The 16505-nt window shown below is 37.9% G+C and overlaps 1 protein-coding gene across 1 annotated transcript; it reads left to right on the top strand.

Moving 5' to 3' along the window:
* The first annotated feature begins 1469 nt into the window (after nt 1-1469).
* On the top strand, nt 1470-15518 carry LOC141596986 (protein NO VEIN-like). The gene is made up of 14 exons (XM_074417271.1): nt 1470-1997; nt 2454-2525; nt 2785-2889; nt 2981-3052; nt 3154-3225; nt 4945-5049; nt 5442-5876; nt 6888-7100; nt 7457-9688; nt 9894-10006; nt 11377-11815; nt 12602-12913; nt 13557-13820; nt 13906-15518. Exons 1-14 carry the CDS (start codon nt 1674-1676, stop codon nt 15253-15255), a joined length of 6108 nt encoding a protein of 2035 aa, XP_074273372.1. The 5' UTR covers nt 1470-1673; the 3' UTR covers nt 15256-15518.
* The last annotated feature ends 987 nt before the right edge of the window (nt 15519-16505 follow it).

Raw genomic sequence — 16505 nt, 5'->3', positions numbered from 1 at the left:
CTGATGTTGTCACATATGATACAACTAGGTGCCCGTGCATTCTATGTAATAGAATCAGAGATATTTTGATTGTGTTTAAAGATTACTAATTCTATTGGAATTCAGTTTGGATTTGATTTTGCGAGATGTTTATACGAAGCAAATGCTATTAATTGTAAATAGTCAAGTTAAAATTATGTAGTAAGATATCTAACATTTTCTATTAACGCACTAAATATATATAATTATAATACATGTTTTTTGTAACATCAATCAGTTTTATGTAGTTGTAAAATAATTTGAAAACATGTCTCCGTTATTAAGGGTTCATATTGACGAGCTCCACCGTGTTTATAGAGAGAGCGTTTTGTATTTAATTAAAAACCGGTTGTGTATGTAACAATGTAAAAGCTAGCTAAATACGGAGTACTAATTACTATTACTATGTTACTTGATGTTATACTAATCGATGTCAAAACTTCAATACTATATATTAATTCCAAAAACCAAGGGACTTCAATGTAATTAAAGAAATTTATACAAATTAAATATACTATATAGTTTTAAATCGATGGCACCGTGTGATGGACCTGATAAAGGGACCTCAATGTAAATATTATATAGTTTTGGTTAAAAGTATAATATAAACATGCCTTGATGAAGAATATTTATGGAAACTACATTAAATTAAAGTAATCAAATTTAGAAAACACAATAATATAGTGATTTTCCTTAAAATTAACACGCCATACTTATGGAATTAATTAGTATCATCATAGAATTATAAATTAAGTTAAATGTAGTAAAAGTAATAGTAGCAGCAACGAAATTAATAAAATTAACAGTATTAATGTGAGAGTAGTGACAGTTATAATAATGACAGTGGAAGTAGTGAATGTAACAACGAATGTAGTGAAAGTAACAGTGGTACCAATGAGAAAAAGTATGAACAATTAAATAACCAATCGTCTCAAGAAAATATTTTATTTATTTAAATATAGGCCGGAAAAATTAACGGGAATAATGAATTTAACAAAAAAAATAGAGGAATTAGTAAAAGAAACAATAGTAACCACGGGAGTAGTGAACGTAATGATATTAACAAAAAAAATGTCGTGAAAGTAATAATATTAATAGCGGGGTAGTGAACGTGTCTCATAATTTGAAAATAAATTTTACATTTCATTATAATTACAAGATATGTCATAGAAAAATATTTTACTAATAGTAAACGTGTGAGTTAGACAACTCCACCTTAGTTTATTTCATTGAAAATAAAGTTTAACGGTAAATAGAGGTAGCCCGGGCAAAGCCGGGCACCAAACCTAGTTTATGTTAAAAGTAATAACGAATTTTTTTTTCATCAATGACAATATAGTATGACTTTTTTTTATTAACTTAAAATACATTTTTAAAAATAATTCTAATAGAAGGCCCGTGCATCGCAGGCCCGTGCATCGCACGGGCTTTCCAACTAGTAAACAAAAAAAGGGATCCCATATATAGAATCCAAAATATGATAGGTGAGGCGTAGTTGGGATTTGGGAATAGGGAAAGACATTCTGTAAAGCGTTGATTAAAGAGTCAAAGGAAGGTCAAAGGTAGGTCTAGCTTAGTACAGCAAAAAAGTGAAGACAGAAAAACACTCCCAATGATTGATTAGCAGTTAGCAGTAAACCAAAGAGTGCTTGCTAATGGGGTCATTATACTCTGGCCCTCAACAACAACAACAACAACAACATAAAGAAGAAGAAGAAGAAGAAGTAATAGTAGAATCTAGTAATGTGGTTTGTGATGTTGAGGTTAAGGTTGGCAGCGAAATTCTTTGGAAAATAGAGGCGGAAGTGGAGAGGGTCATGTCTCATATGACTGCTCATAATCAGGGTATCTTCTTGTGGAACCTATCTACCTTGACCTTACTTCAACTCCAAGCTTCCTCTTGGGATTCTTTCGGACTTTCTATTCCCAATATTCCATCTCTCCATCGTCTCCTTCTTGCCGAATCTAAGCTTTTCAAGGTATTTTATTTTATTTTATTCAACCTTCCTCCTTTTTGCTCAACTTTACTACTATAGTATCGATTGCTTGACCCATAATGGAAATATCGATCATCAACTGATTTTAATGAAACGGAGAGGGAAAAGGAAAAAGACCGGAACTAGATAGTTTGGCTATTTCGGCTATAAAGAATATTGTTTTAGGGGAACCATGATTATTCTCCGTATGATAAACTGTAAAGGTAACTGATATTTGGCTATGATCAGGCAGCATGATGATGATGATGATGATGATGATGATGATGATGTTTAGTACCGTGATATGCATGATTTGTATAAGATTTAGATTATGTTTTTGATATAAATAAATAAGCTTAGAATGGTATGCAAAAGGAAACAGTTATAAATTTGGTGATCAAGGAGCGAGGTCTGTAATCTCTATCACTAACACCTCATTATACAATGTCCCCCATTCAGAATACCAAAGCTTCTGTTGGGAGGTTCATCAGCACCTGGAAGGATGCTTGCAACATGTACACAGGAGTACAGGTATGCTCGCTCTTCTTGTCCTCTTATTAGCTTCCTAGCTTGGTGTAGAATACCTGGGGTGTTGCCTGCCTGCTCGGCCACGCTGTGTCCTTTTTGGAAAGTACTCAGAATCACGAGATTTTGCAAAAAATGAGTACCAACCTTGTTCTTCAATTCATTATGTCACCTACTGATACGTCTTTTCGCCACTCTGCTTCATGCCTATAGATACTTTTTTGGTATAATACCTACACTTTTACAAATTTGTCTTCTCCTCCAGCTTTTTGAAAAACTTCTGGACTTCTATTTGATAAAGAAAGGGAAAAGAATTGAGTTGATAAGTTGCTTCTCAACATCCCCGCTCATTGGATTGCTGAATGTCGCGGTGAGCAATTATTTTTAAGCTCTTATGTTTCCTAATCTGAGTTCCAAGTTTGGACTGGCTGTTACTTCCTAGTTCTACCATTTCATGTTAGGTAATATCAATCCAGAGGGGAAAGTGGGATAGCCTATCAAATACATTTCAGTTCAATTGTGAATCGATGGAGGTAAATTTCACGTTTGCTTTTGCGTCGTAAATTTTTATGCCAATTTTAGCATTCTTTCTGACTTACATACATATACTATTTATGTATTTTGCGTAAGCTAGACTGTCGATGATTCTGTCAAGACATTTGTTAGAAGCTGGAAGGAGGCTTGTCAGGCGTTTAATACTGCGGAGGTACTTTTGGCCACTTTTGCCTTTTCTTTATTTTCTACCTTTATGTTATGTCTCCCTCCCTTTATCTTTCTCTCTGGGCTTGCTTCTGTAGACCTAGCTAAGGCTGCAAATATCTTAGGTTTCTCAAAACCTTAGTCCAATTGGTGTCAAGAAAGTGGTAGTTATTCTTTTTTTTTTGTTCTCTGAATTTTGTATCTCATAAAGGACATGTACGAGGGGGCTAGTGCAAGTGTTCGCACTAATGTTGGGCGAACGGAAGAATTTCCTATTACCATCGGGGTGCATCAAGGTTCCGCACTTAGTCCTTTTCTCTTTGCTATAGTTATGGATGAGTTGACAAGGGACATTCAGGACGACATCCCTTGGTGTATGATGTTTGCTGATGATATTGTGTTGATTGATGAGACAAAAGAGGGGGTGGAGAGAAAGTTGGAATTGTGGAGGCAGACTTTAGAGACTCGTGGGTTCGGTGACGAGCGGGAGTAAGACCGAGTATTTGAGGTGTCAGTTCACTAAGGTGGCGGGATTGAGATCGACAGAGGCGGGGAGTATTATTTTCGATGGGAATGTTGTTGAGGGTTCGGATTTCTTCAGATATCTAGGATCTATTATTCAAAAAGACGGGGAGTTAGACGGAGATGTGGCTCACAGAATTAAAGCGGGATGGTTGAAATGGAAGAGTGCTTCAGGGTTCCTATGCGATAAAGATATGCCCCAAAGATTAAAGGGAAAATTTTATCGCACGGCAATTAGGCACGCTTACTACTTTACGACTCCGAGTGTTGGGCCGTGAAGCATTGTCACATTCAAAAGATGAGTGTGGCGGAGATGCGCATGTTGAGGTGGATGTGCGGACATACAAGGAAAGATCGGTTAAAGAATGAGGTGATTAGGGAAAAGGTAAAAGTGGCGCCAATAGAGGACAAGATGATGGAAAACCGACTAAGATGGTTTGGCCATGTGAGAAGGAGACCTATGGACGCACCAGTTAGGAGGCTGGAGACTTGGAGAACAGAAAAGGTCCCTAGAGGCAGAGGAAGACCGAGACAGACATGGTTCAGAGTTATAGAGCACGATATGAGAGTTCTGGGGCTTGAGGAGAGTATGGTGACGGAGAGGGCACAATGGAGGGACAGGATACACGTGGATTTTTAGTATTTGATGTTTTTTGACATATTTTATTCTTCTCTCCTTTATTACACTTTTTTACAAACCACTTTCTTATAGATCTTACCTTTCTTATAGATTTTACCTGGTTCATTCCGGATCCTTAACTCTATTTCGGTTTTTAAAAATCGTTTTAATCTTTTCTCTCGATTTAAATTTTAAGTTTTTATAAAAGAAAGACGGAATTCGATTTTAAAACTCCTAAGTTTACCTTGACTTTCCATTACATTTTCGTTCTTCCTTTTGTTTTTTCATCTTCCCTTTTTATTCGCATTTTGAGGCGTGCGTTCACCCATTGACGGTTCGAAAGGATGATTCATGTCAGCCGACCCCAAATCATTTTGGGATTAAGGCTCTGATGTTGTTGTTGTTGTTGTTGTCTGAATTTTGTATCTCTTTTCCCTTGTGCCTGGAGAACAATTTTTAGAGCATGGGCGTAGCTATATATAATAAGTTCTATACTTGACTATTTCTTAGTTACTGCTCTTTGCTTCATTTTTTTCTCACTACAGGATAACATATGTAACCTACATATCATGTCTTTGGTTTCAGGCTTTTGAGAAAATGCTGGACTGCTGTGGGTTCGAAAATCAAAATAGAAGCAGATTAAGACATATATTTTCCACTTTCCCGCTTGTGGGATTCCTAAATGTTGCGGTGAGTGATCTGGTTATTTTAAGGTATTTTGCTTCGTTATTTTTAGCCAGTAAAATCTCCTTGAATATCATGATTAACATGCATCATTTTAACTGTTGCGCTGGCACTCGTGTAATAGCCTTGATCATTGGGTTGGCTGTGCATTCTATTGTTGGCTTATTTTTTAGTGGCTATCTATAAGAGTGTTTTGGCCTTTAAGTAGGAGGTTCTATAAGTTTGTTCTCTAAGAAATTCAACAAATATATGTATATTTTAGTCAATCCTTTGTTTCTCTTCATTCTTCATGTGTAGTAATAAATCTATATCCTCGAAAGACTCTGTGTGTTCTACATTTAGACAGTGGTTTTACTCTCTAGAATACAAATGGATACCTTTTCTTGAGTATGTTGCAGGTAACATCTATCAAAAGTGGAGTTTGGGATAGCTGGTGCAATACATTACGATCCAGAGGTGAGATAGGACACACAATCAAGCAAGCTGAAGAGCTAACGGGATACAAAAGCCTTGATGTTGAACCTGATGAGAAGGATTCTGGCATCTCCAGAGAGGGGCTGACATTTCAGACTGATATATCTTTTTCTTTACGTGGTACACCAGCTAATATTTCTGAAAGGGTGACGTCATATCAGCAGGCTGGGCATGACTTCAATGAACTGGAAGCTGCTCGTATTATTGATTCAATTAGACGAGAAGAATTTGGGTTGGACCCTAATTTATCTTATTCGGAAAGTACCATTTTGAAGAAGCAGCATGCTCGATTGAGACGAGCACTTGATTGTCTCTCACAAGAACTGTACTCACAGGACTCGCATTTTCTTCTGGAGCTGGTATGTCTTATGTTTCTTTCATTGTGTTGGAAACTTTGTATGTACTGCTTAGTTTTGTGAAGAAGTAGGACAATTAGTTGTTGTTTAATTAAGTCAAACAGAGGTAAATAAGACTACAAGAGCAGTCTTTGTAAACTTTCTTAGTGAGACTGTATAAGTATGACCTCCTCATAGATAGAGCCTCCATAAACCGCCCATTCATCTGTGAACAAAGAAGTTCATCACTAGCATTTGTTACTCAGTACTCCCTCCGATTCTTTGGAAATGCCCCATTTACTTTTTGCACAAAGATTAATGTTGTGAGTGGAGTGGTGGGTCTCACCAACAATTTTTTTTTTTTTTTTTTTTTTTGGTCTAAACCATCCGGTAATCCGAACCACATTGGGCCGACTAATCCGGATTTCGGGGCGTGTCCAAAGATTACGGTATTTAAACCCCTCCCAATCGCAGTTGTGGGGGATCGATCCGCAGACCTCCCTACCAAGCGCAGCCCCATGCTACCACTGCGCAAACCAACGATTGGTGTCTCACCAACAAAATAAAGTGCTTTTAGTAGCAAAAAACATACCCAAGATGGAAATGGAGCAATTCTAATGAATAGGCCAAAAATGGAAAATGGGGCATTTCCAAAGAATTAGAGGGAATACTGCTTTAGTGCAATGCCTGTAATCAATAATGATATTGATGACTCCTGAATTGAAAAACCTACATGAAAATATCGTTACTCCAATATTATCTCGATAACCGTGTCAGAGACTAGATAATCGGACATGAGTATGGCACTTATACGCTTCATTGTATGCCAAAACACTAGAACATCTTACCAAATAACTGAGCCGACATTACCACAGGCGCTCCTGTCGGATCCTTCCAACCATGTCGGAATAATATATCCGGTGAAAGCAGGAACTGCATCCATGACAGTTGTCACTCTACGCTGTATGAACATTCTTTTGACGTCCTGCATTGCTGCTACTTGATTTATATTTATGTTGTCTCTCTGGTTTCCAGGTACAAAACGCAGATGATAATATGTACCCTGAAAATCTTGAACCTACTCTGACGTTCATCCTTCAACCTACCAGTATTGTTGTTCTAAATAATGAGAGAGGCTTTACTGCAGAGAATATGCGAGCTCTTTGTGACATTGGAAACTCAACCAAGAAAGGGTCTTCTACTGGGCATATTGGACAAAAAGGAATCGGTTTCAAATCAGTGTTTCGGGTATGCGAGCAAAATCCTATTTCATCTTTAGACTAGAGTCTTATGGGATTTATCTTTTTGATAGCCCTCGTGTAGTCATGTTGTTGTCACTTGGGTTTCTAGCGCTTATTTCCGTAGCTTTCAGTTAGCGTTATGAAGGCTCATGCAAGCCCATTGAAAAGTTTATACGAAAGCTGGTTTCCATTAAATAAGGGAGTATATGCACCCATTTTGAATGTTATTATGTTTTTGTTGATAAGATTACTCATGATGACTTGGGCTTACACATTTAGCTCTTGTTGATGTCATTTCTTTTTCTTCAATTTTATTTTCATTCATCTAAATTTCTTTTTGACTTCAGTTCATGTCAAATTCAGGTAACTGATACTCCAGAAATTCATTCAAATGGGTTTCATGTTAAATTTGACACTAGTGGGGGGCAGATTGGTTTCGTATTACCAACAGTTCTACCTCCTTGTGATTTTGAGATGCTTCAGATACTGGCTTCTGGAGGTGATGTTCAAAAGGGCACAAATACTTGGAACACATGTATAATGCTACCTTTAAAAAGAGAACTACTTGAGGGATCATCCCTGAGCAGTGTTTCTTCTATGTTTTCGGACCTTCATCCATCTTTGTTACTTTTCCTCCGTCGTCTTCAATGTATTAAGCTGAGGAATATGCTTGATGACTCCTACACTGTTATGAAGAAAGAGATTGTGGGAGATGGTATTGTAAGAGTGTCTCATGGGAAAGAGAAAATGACTTGGTTTGTAACTTCTACTAAGCTCTATCCTGAAATGAATAGTTCTAATGATCACATGACGGAAATATCCATTGCGTTATCCGTGAAGGAAACAGACAATGGTGACTATGTACCTTTGTTACAACACCAGCCTGTATTTGCTTTCCTTCCTTTGAGAACATATGGCCTTAAGTTTATTCTTCAAGCTGATTTTTTCCTTACTTCATCTAGAGAAGAAGTTGTTGGAGATAGTCCGTGGAACCAGTGGCTACTGTCAGAATTTCCTGACCTCTTTGTTAATGCTGAAAAATCGATTTGCTCTCTTCCTTGTTTCCATGAAAATCCCGCTAAAGCCATTAGTGTTTACATGAGCTTTGTTCCTCTTATCGGTGAAGTGCACGGTTTTTTTTCTGGACTTCCCCACATGATCATCTCTAAACTAAGCAAAGCAAGCTGCTTACTTCAGGATGGATGCAAGGACAAGTGGGTCCCACCATGGAAGGTTCTAAAAGGTTGGAATGAGCAGGCCCGAACACTTCTACCATGTAACTTACTCTGTGAACACCTCGGGCTTGAGTTTCTGCATAAGGATATAGATTTGCCTGAAGCACTTGCTACGGCTTTGGGTATTCAAATTTATGGCCCGAAGACATTAACCCAGTTCATCTCCTCCTTAGGCTGCATTAAGGACGGTATAAAATCAATGGGTCTAGGTTGGTTGTTCACTTGGCTTAGTGAACTTCACAGTATGGTCCTCGCGTATGCACCAAATTCAAAGATGTTGAAGTTAGATCTTGATCTTATAAACTGCTTGAAGAAGGTTCCCTTCATTCCTCTTTCTAATGGTACATATAGCTCATTAGATGACGGTACTATTTGGCTTCATGACCATATAAGCAACCCAGGTCATGGAGAATTCGATAGTAAAATTTTTCCTTACTTGCACGCTAGATTAAGGACTGTGAGCCCAGCCCTCTTTTCTGAATCTATCGATTTAAATTCAACACTAAATTGTATGAGGATGCTACAGGATATTGGTGTCTGCCTGATGTCGGCTCATGAACTGATAAGAATTCACATCTTACCATCTATCTCAAATGACATATTTGCTGATAATAAAGACCACCAGCTAATGGTAGAATACATGACCTTCATAATGCATCATCTACAATCCAACTGTACTGACTGTCATGATGATGAAGATCACATTATTTCCGAATTATGTTCAAAAGCCGTGATTCTAACAAATTATGGGTACAAGCGACTAGATGAGGTTCCAATTCATTTCAGTACAGAATTTGGAAATTCTGTTGATCCGAGCAAATTTTTGCATGGGTTGGATTATAAATGGCATGAAATTGATGCATTGTATTTGAATAGCCAGATTAACAAATCAATGTCATGTGGATTGAAACAGTGGAGAGAGTTTTTTCAGAAGTTAGGAGTCACGGATTTCGTTAAGGTAGTTCCATCTGAGAAATCGATTGTCGTGCTGAATCACATAACGAAGAGTAAAAATATCATTTCCCCAGGATTGTTTGTTGAAGATTGGGAGTCGCCAGAGTTAGTTGATATACTTTCTTTATTCTCGAAAGATGGCAGCCAAGAGAGGTGCAAGTACTTCTTGGAAGTTCTGGATGCTCTTTGGGATGATCATTTCAGTGACAAAGCTATTGGATATTTCAGGAGTCTCGGTGATAAAAATAAATTATATTTCGAGTCTTCACTGGTGTCTTGCTTATCTGATGTTAAGTGGGTGGTTTCTAGTGCTGATAGTAAGCTTCACTTTCCAAGCGAGCTATTTTACGACTGTGATGCTGTCCACTCGGTTCTTGGTTCTCATGCACCTTATGCTGTTCCTAAGGTAAGTCTTTTATTTTGATAAAAGCACTACTGTTTTGACATGGATTGGTCATATATATACTGTGCCTAAACTGAAAGGATTGGGTTTTACTTGTTTATATACCATTGCAACTGTCTGGGGACTGGGGGTAACAATTACTTTTTCAGTTTGAGATTCCTTGCACATAATCCTACTCATATTCATTTCCTTTGTTTCATTGGAACAGTTAAAAAGCGTAAAATTATCATCTGAAATGAGTTTCAAAACTCAAGTTACACTTGATGATGCGTTGGCAATTCTTCAAACTTGGAGAAGCTTGAAATCTCCTTTTACAGCGAGGTATAGTATTAATTTCTGGTGCAAGCCCGTTACTTTACATTGCAGATGAGACATAACTGATTGCAACCAATGCGGCTGTAATTTAAGAAAAAAGTTTATTTCATGCATTAAATCTTCAGTTCTTCTTAAGGATTTACTTGGTAATTATTTGAGTTGGTTTCTCTTGTTTGTAGCCTAGCCCTATCGTTTTTCTATTGTAACCTTTTTTTCTGACCAGTATTTACTCCCAAAAATAACGAGCAGTACAGATTAAATCATGGGTCATCACTGCCTCAGGGAGTCGAGGCACCTCACACATTTTAAAAACTAACCGTGCATTTTAACACAAGTATAAGCGGATAGGCGAGGCACCTCACACATTTTAAAAACTAACCCTTGTTACCCTTCAACCACCTTATTTACCTCCCACCACACCAGTCACCATCAAGACGCCATCGCCGCCACCACCACCAGTCCACCACCAAAACCATCACCACAGCCACCCCACATAAACCACCACCACAACAACACCGCCACAACCACCATGATGCCACCACCACCATCACCCCCACCACAGCCACCCCACCACCACCATCACCACCACCACAACCACCCCACCTAAACCACCACCCGCACACCAAAACAAACCACAAACCACAACCCACCACACTTCATTTTCTTGATGACAACTAGTTAAGTTTTAGGTAATCCCTTACCTTTCCCCCTCTTACCCTTTCTAATTTCCTTTCCCTTTCCCTTTCTCTAACCAAACGCCCCCTTAATGTATTATAAAAAGATTAACGTATAAATATAAAATGTATATATTAAAGCATAAATAATTATTCTTACATAGCTATATGGACAGGATAGTTTTCAAAGAAATTTTTCGAGAAATGTAATTATATTAGTATTTTAAGTTATAATTATTTGGAATTTTGTTTTTAATATTTATGCATTTGATTAAATTGTTGAATATATAATCTCGTGCAATTTTGTTGCACGGGTATAAACTAGTATGACAGTATGACACAAGAATCTGCGTGACATTTATTCAGGATGACCGAGATTGTAGTAAGTTTATTGAGAGGTTGAGCTTTGTTTGCATTTGTAAGCGCTGTTTTTCTACAATTGGGGATTAAAAAGTAAAATCTAGAAGTTTCTCGTTGTTATTCTGGAGTATGAAATTATATTATTATTGAGTTATGTTTAATCTATCTTGTAGAACTAGAGTGGTGCATTTTATTTGAGAATGTGGAATGCAATTTAATTATTGTTTGCGCTTATTGATTATGTTTCCCTCCTTTTGGCGGGGTTTGGTTTGAGTTTCTGAGATACCCTTCTTGCATAATGGATTTAGGCATATACTTACATAATGGCATTTTGATTTTCAGCTTGTCTCAGATGTCCAAATTTTACTCCTTCATTTGGAAGGAAACGGCAATGTCGACACGAAAAGTGGCGGATGCTTTCAATTCAGGGCCTTTCATATTTGTTCCTTCTTCCGTCAAACAAAGAGAGGAAGTTGTAGCTGGTGTGTTGCTGTCTCCAGAGGATGTCTATTGGCATGACGCTACAGGTGCTGTGGACCACATTAAGGAAGTCGACTTATCAGTACTGCAAAATTGCATCGTGTCTGAACTGGAAAAACAGGGAGAATCAGTCAAGAATAGTAGCATCCATTTGAATAGGGCACTATGTTCTATATATCCAAGCCTTCATAAGTTCTTTGTCGCTGAGTGTAGCGTGAATGTGGCTCCTTCATTTCATCAGTACATTCAGATTTTGAAGCATTTATCTATCGTTCCTCTTTCTAAACGGGTAGCAAAAATGGTATGTCATACTTCATCCTGTTTATGTGGTCTCCATTTCATTTTGGTGGTTAAACATTGTCAACTTAGACCAATATTTTTCCAAAATATATCATCTCTACAACTTTTTAAAATTGGCTATGAAAATAGTTGTCTTGATAAATCATAACATCAAAAATTTAACATTCTATAAATGTTTGAAGAAATGATTGATCAATGTGATACGAGTTGACCACTGAAGTCAAATAGGGACAATTAGTTTCTTAATGATGGGAGAAACTCTATTTAGTTCGGTAAAGCATGTATATTTTCTTTCTGTTGCACTCGTGGTTTAAAATCTTGATATCGGCCGCGATCGCAGTCACGGTAACGCGGAATTGCACTCGACTCGAGTGTCGCGCTACGAGTTTTGGTTATCAAAGTGATATTTATTTTACAAGCTTTTGTAGGTATTTATCATCTATTGGCTATTTCATATAAAGTAAGGTTAAAATCTATTTAGAATAATTAAATTGACCAATGTTATACAATTTTCAAGAGTTTTTTGTTACAAAGTTTAGCCGGTACAAGATATAACTCGTTCATCTTGGATTCATCGCGATTCGTATCGGGCCAAGTTGGCCGATACACGTTATAAATCTGTCCTCTCGGCCGATATTTCCCTATTTTTAATTTACGTGATACATCTCATATCGGCTGCTCCGATACCAATACTTTTTGGACAATACGATACGTATCAGCCGAGATTTTAAACCATGGTTGCACTCTTTCATGTCTTTCTATTTCTTATTATCATTTCTTGCTTTAGGTTTTCCGAATCCTCTCACAGTGGTCCTTTGGCTGGGAGTGTGGTACACTTAGTCCTGATGACATTGTTGACTTGAAGTCCTGCATTTCTCAATTTAGTGTGCTTCCAGCAATGCAAGACAAATGGGTTTCTGCACATCCATCTTCTGGGCTGGTATGTTGGTGTGGCGATGATAATTTAAAGGCAGAGTTTGACCACTTTAAGAGTATAGTCGTTCTATACTTTGGAGAGCTGACCGACAAGGAAACAGAGATGCTCCGTACTAGAGTCTTTGTACTCTTGCAAAAGTTGGGAATACGCTCTCTGTCCGATGTATAGTTTCTTTCCTCTTACTTCTTCTTTCCGCCGTCTCTGTTTGTTTGCAGAATTTAGTTGGTAAAGGCGTAAAGCCGTTAAAAGGCTGATACTCATGAGTCATTATTTAAATTTAAAATGCGTCAGCCGCAACCCTAACTTCAATCCCTTGCGGTTTCACTTACACCCAAGCACAAATAACTTATTCACTTGTCTCAATTTTCTTTTCTTTTATTCCTCTTAGTTGCCTTATTTTTTCTTAGGGTTTTGATATGTATTTAAGCATTTAATATTTTCCGTATTTGGTACTCCGTATTAAGTTAGGAATTCAAGACTAAATTATACACAACCCAATGCAATTAATGCATATCTTAAGAACTTGTTTCCATATTTAGTTCCTTTTGGGTTGTATATATCAAAACCCTTTTTTTCTTATCGTCTTTTCGAGTTCCCTCTTGGTGTCTCTACTTTTCAACCCTTTACTTCAGTTCACTCTATTATCCCCATTTGCTTCTCTTATTTGCAAAAGAATTTTGAATAATGGGCATAACTGATTGAAATGGTTTCGGCTAGGTGGACTAATTCTTCCTTGTTGTTTTGGTAAACCATCTATCAGTTTTGAAGTTGCCTTTTCTTGAAATTGTGTAGTTGTTATATACAGATTGTATCTCGTGAAGCGATATGCTGCAGCCCTGTTGATTCTGGCATTACAACTTCGGTTATAAAGCGGGTTCTGCCATTTGCCTTACGCTATCTCTATAATTTGCATCGTGAAAGTTACAATCAACACAAGCTGTCTGGATTCAGCAAAATATGTCACTTGCGGATTGTTGCGGTGGAAAAGTTATTTTATCGAAATGTCATAATCACGAAGAAAATTTATTGCATATCCAAGAAACGGTTCGAATGTAGCTCCGTTCTTCAGGTACCTTGGTGGCCCCGTTGCTTCTTGCCACTCTTTCATATGGTTGATTCGTATTATGTTTGCCTGATTGGACTCAATTTTGTAGGATAACATTCTGTACACAACTAAGGATTCGGACCTTCACTCTATTTTCATGGAACTCTCTCGGTTACTATTTGATAGTACTCCAAATTTACATTTGGCCAATTTTCTTCACATGATAACTCTCATGGCGAAATCAGGTTCAACTGAAGAGCAAATTGAACTGTTTATCCTGAACCAGAAGATGGTAAAACTACCGAATGAGGAATCTATCTCGTCTCTCATCTCTCCACTTACCTTGCTTAAGAATGATGCTGTGGTCCCAGATAGTCCTAACATTAATGATCAGATATCGAGCAAGTCCAAGGAAAAGTCGACCTCCTCTGCCCCACTCTCTGTTATCTGGAAACCTAAGTCAGCTATGAAGTCACACACAGTCATTACTAAACAACCTGATGCTTTGCCAAGTACAAATGATGTTCTAGATCCTGGTCCGGTACTCTTCCGTCTTCTTGAAAATCAAACAGTTAAGGTAGATGACCTGACCCGATCGGGCATCGTAGCTTTAGTTGATCCCTCCGACATTGCTTTGGAATCCCTTCAGCTTGAAGGGGAGCCATCAGAAAGCAGTGGGTCCACCTCTCAAAAAGCAGTGCGAACCGGCACCAAGGGAAAACCAACATTCTCTAGCTCGCCTGCTGTCATTTGGAAACCTAAGACAAGTGCAAAGACGCAAACTGTCATCACTAACAAAGATGGCAGTTTGGGCAACAATGATGTTTCTGATGGTATACTGCTAGAAAAATCCGATACTTTGCCAGGTGCAAATGATGTTCCAGAATCGGGTCCCACACTTCCCAATATTCTCGGAAATCAAATGGGTCGGGTAAATGGCCGGACCAGTTCAAGCATGGGCGGTGCCATTGATGCTCCCTTCGACATTGCTTTGGAGTCTTTTTGTGTGGAAGAGGATGCTGCATCAGAAATCAGTGGAAAAGCTCCGGTCCTACAAAGTACATGTAGCTCTCAGAACGCATTGACCGGTAGACAGGGGGAGGAGGCTGCTTTCCGATACTACACTGAAAGAGCTGGTGGAGCTGCTGTGAAGTGGGTTAATCAAGAAAAGGAGACGGGATTGCCGTATGACATTTTGGTGGGGGAAGAAGAGAGCAAAGAATACATTGAAGTAAAAGCTTCTAGAAATGAAGGGAAAAACGGGTTTAGGATTTCCAGACAAGAATGGGAATTTGCGATTGAGAAAGGGGATTCTTTCAGCGTTGCTTATGTCAATCTATCTGATCGTAATCTTAATAACAGAGTAACTGTTTATAAGAATCCTGTAGAACTGTGTCAATCGGGGGAGTTTCGACTGGTTACATTGTCCTCTAAATGCTACTTCCTCCAACGATTATAATTCATCTTATTCGACTTTTATCATCATATACTGCATTGTGGCGGAGTTGTCCAGTGATGCGGTTGAGGTTTCAAGTTTTAAACACTATCGCTGCGGCATTTTGGATGGCATTGCCTGCATATAGCTTAAATTCTATTGTTTTGAGCAATGTATATATTAACATTATTATATCAAGTGTTCAATTTTATCCCATGTTCATGTCGAACAGAAATGTCAAACTGAACAAGATTACTCCTACAACATTGTTAATATAATTGTGTTAGTGGGGAAGGACTACCTTTAAATAGCAAAACGTTAGAATTCCAAACTTTGGCCTGAACGTGGACCATTCACGTCTGACTCTAGGCTTGGACGTGGACCATTTACTTCCAAACCTAGGTCTAGGCGTGTATGTTCCGCGTCCAAAGTTGTCCACATCCAGGCCTAGGGTTGAACGTGAATGGTTCACGTCCAACGTTTTCTTACACCGTTGTATTTTCGAAAACGGTCATATCTCCCTCGTTTTTGTCTGTTTAGGGCGTATGACCTACCGTTAGAACCGTAAGAGGATAAGCTATAACCTTCACTTGGAATTACTTCAATATTACGTCTAAAACTTAAATTATGACCTGTTAAAGTTAACCGTTATTTAATATCGATTTGTTGTTGATTTTGATTAAGTTGATTAGTGACATTGGCATAATTAGTAACTCGACGTTTGATTTTTTAAAAATCAATTCGTTTTATGTTAGTTTAAATGTTAATGTTGTTTCATTTGGTAATTCGTTGTTTTGATTTTAGAAAAAACGATTCATTTTCAGTCGATTAGTTTAACATTTTCCAATCCGTAGATCAAATTGAAGGTCTTCAATTGTTTATTATTCGATATTAGTTGTTAGTTTCAATTTGTCTATTAAGTTGTTTGTCGATTGTTTACTTGAAATGTTTGGGTTAAAGAGGGGCAAATTAGGAAATCTATTTAATATTATCGAAGTTAGTTAGTAATTTGTCGACGTCAAGTAGCAACTTGTAACAAAAATGAGGACCCAAATGACCCAACTTCAAACCATGACCTCACTTAAACAAGAGCACAACCCCACATGACAAATAACTCAAACTGACCCAATCTGACCCATAGTTGACCAAACTTTGGCGTGCCCATATTGAGCCAATATGATAGACCCTATATCCCTACTAATCGCTCTAAGGTTGAGAATGATCAGACGTCATGCACGTCAAATCCCAGGGCTGAGAATGGTTCAAGTGACTAG

This window comes from Silene latifolia, chromosome 8 (genome assembly GCF_048544455.1).
Source record: "Silene latifolia isolate original U9 population chromosome 8, ASM4854445v1, whole genome shotgun sequence".
Taxonomy (NCBI): Eukaryota; Viridiplantae; Streptophyta; class Magnoliopsida; order Caryophyllales; family Caryophyllaceae; genus Silene; species Silene latifolia.
This window is presented reverse-complemented; position numbering and strand designations above follow the sequence as displayed.

Coding starts and splice junctions, on each gene's coding strand:
- LOC141596986 (XM_074417271.1), top strand. CDS start 1,674: ATGGGGTCATTATACTCTGGCCCTCAACAACAACAACAACAACAACAT. Junction 1,998..2,453: donor CCGAATCTAAGCTTTTCAAG/GTATTTTATTTT, acceptor TCCCCCATTCAG/AATACCAAAGCTTCTGTTGG. Junction 10,007..11,376: donor AAATCTCCTTTTACAGCGAG/GTATAGTATTAA, acceptor TTTGATTTTCAG/CTTGTCTCAGATGTCCAAAT.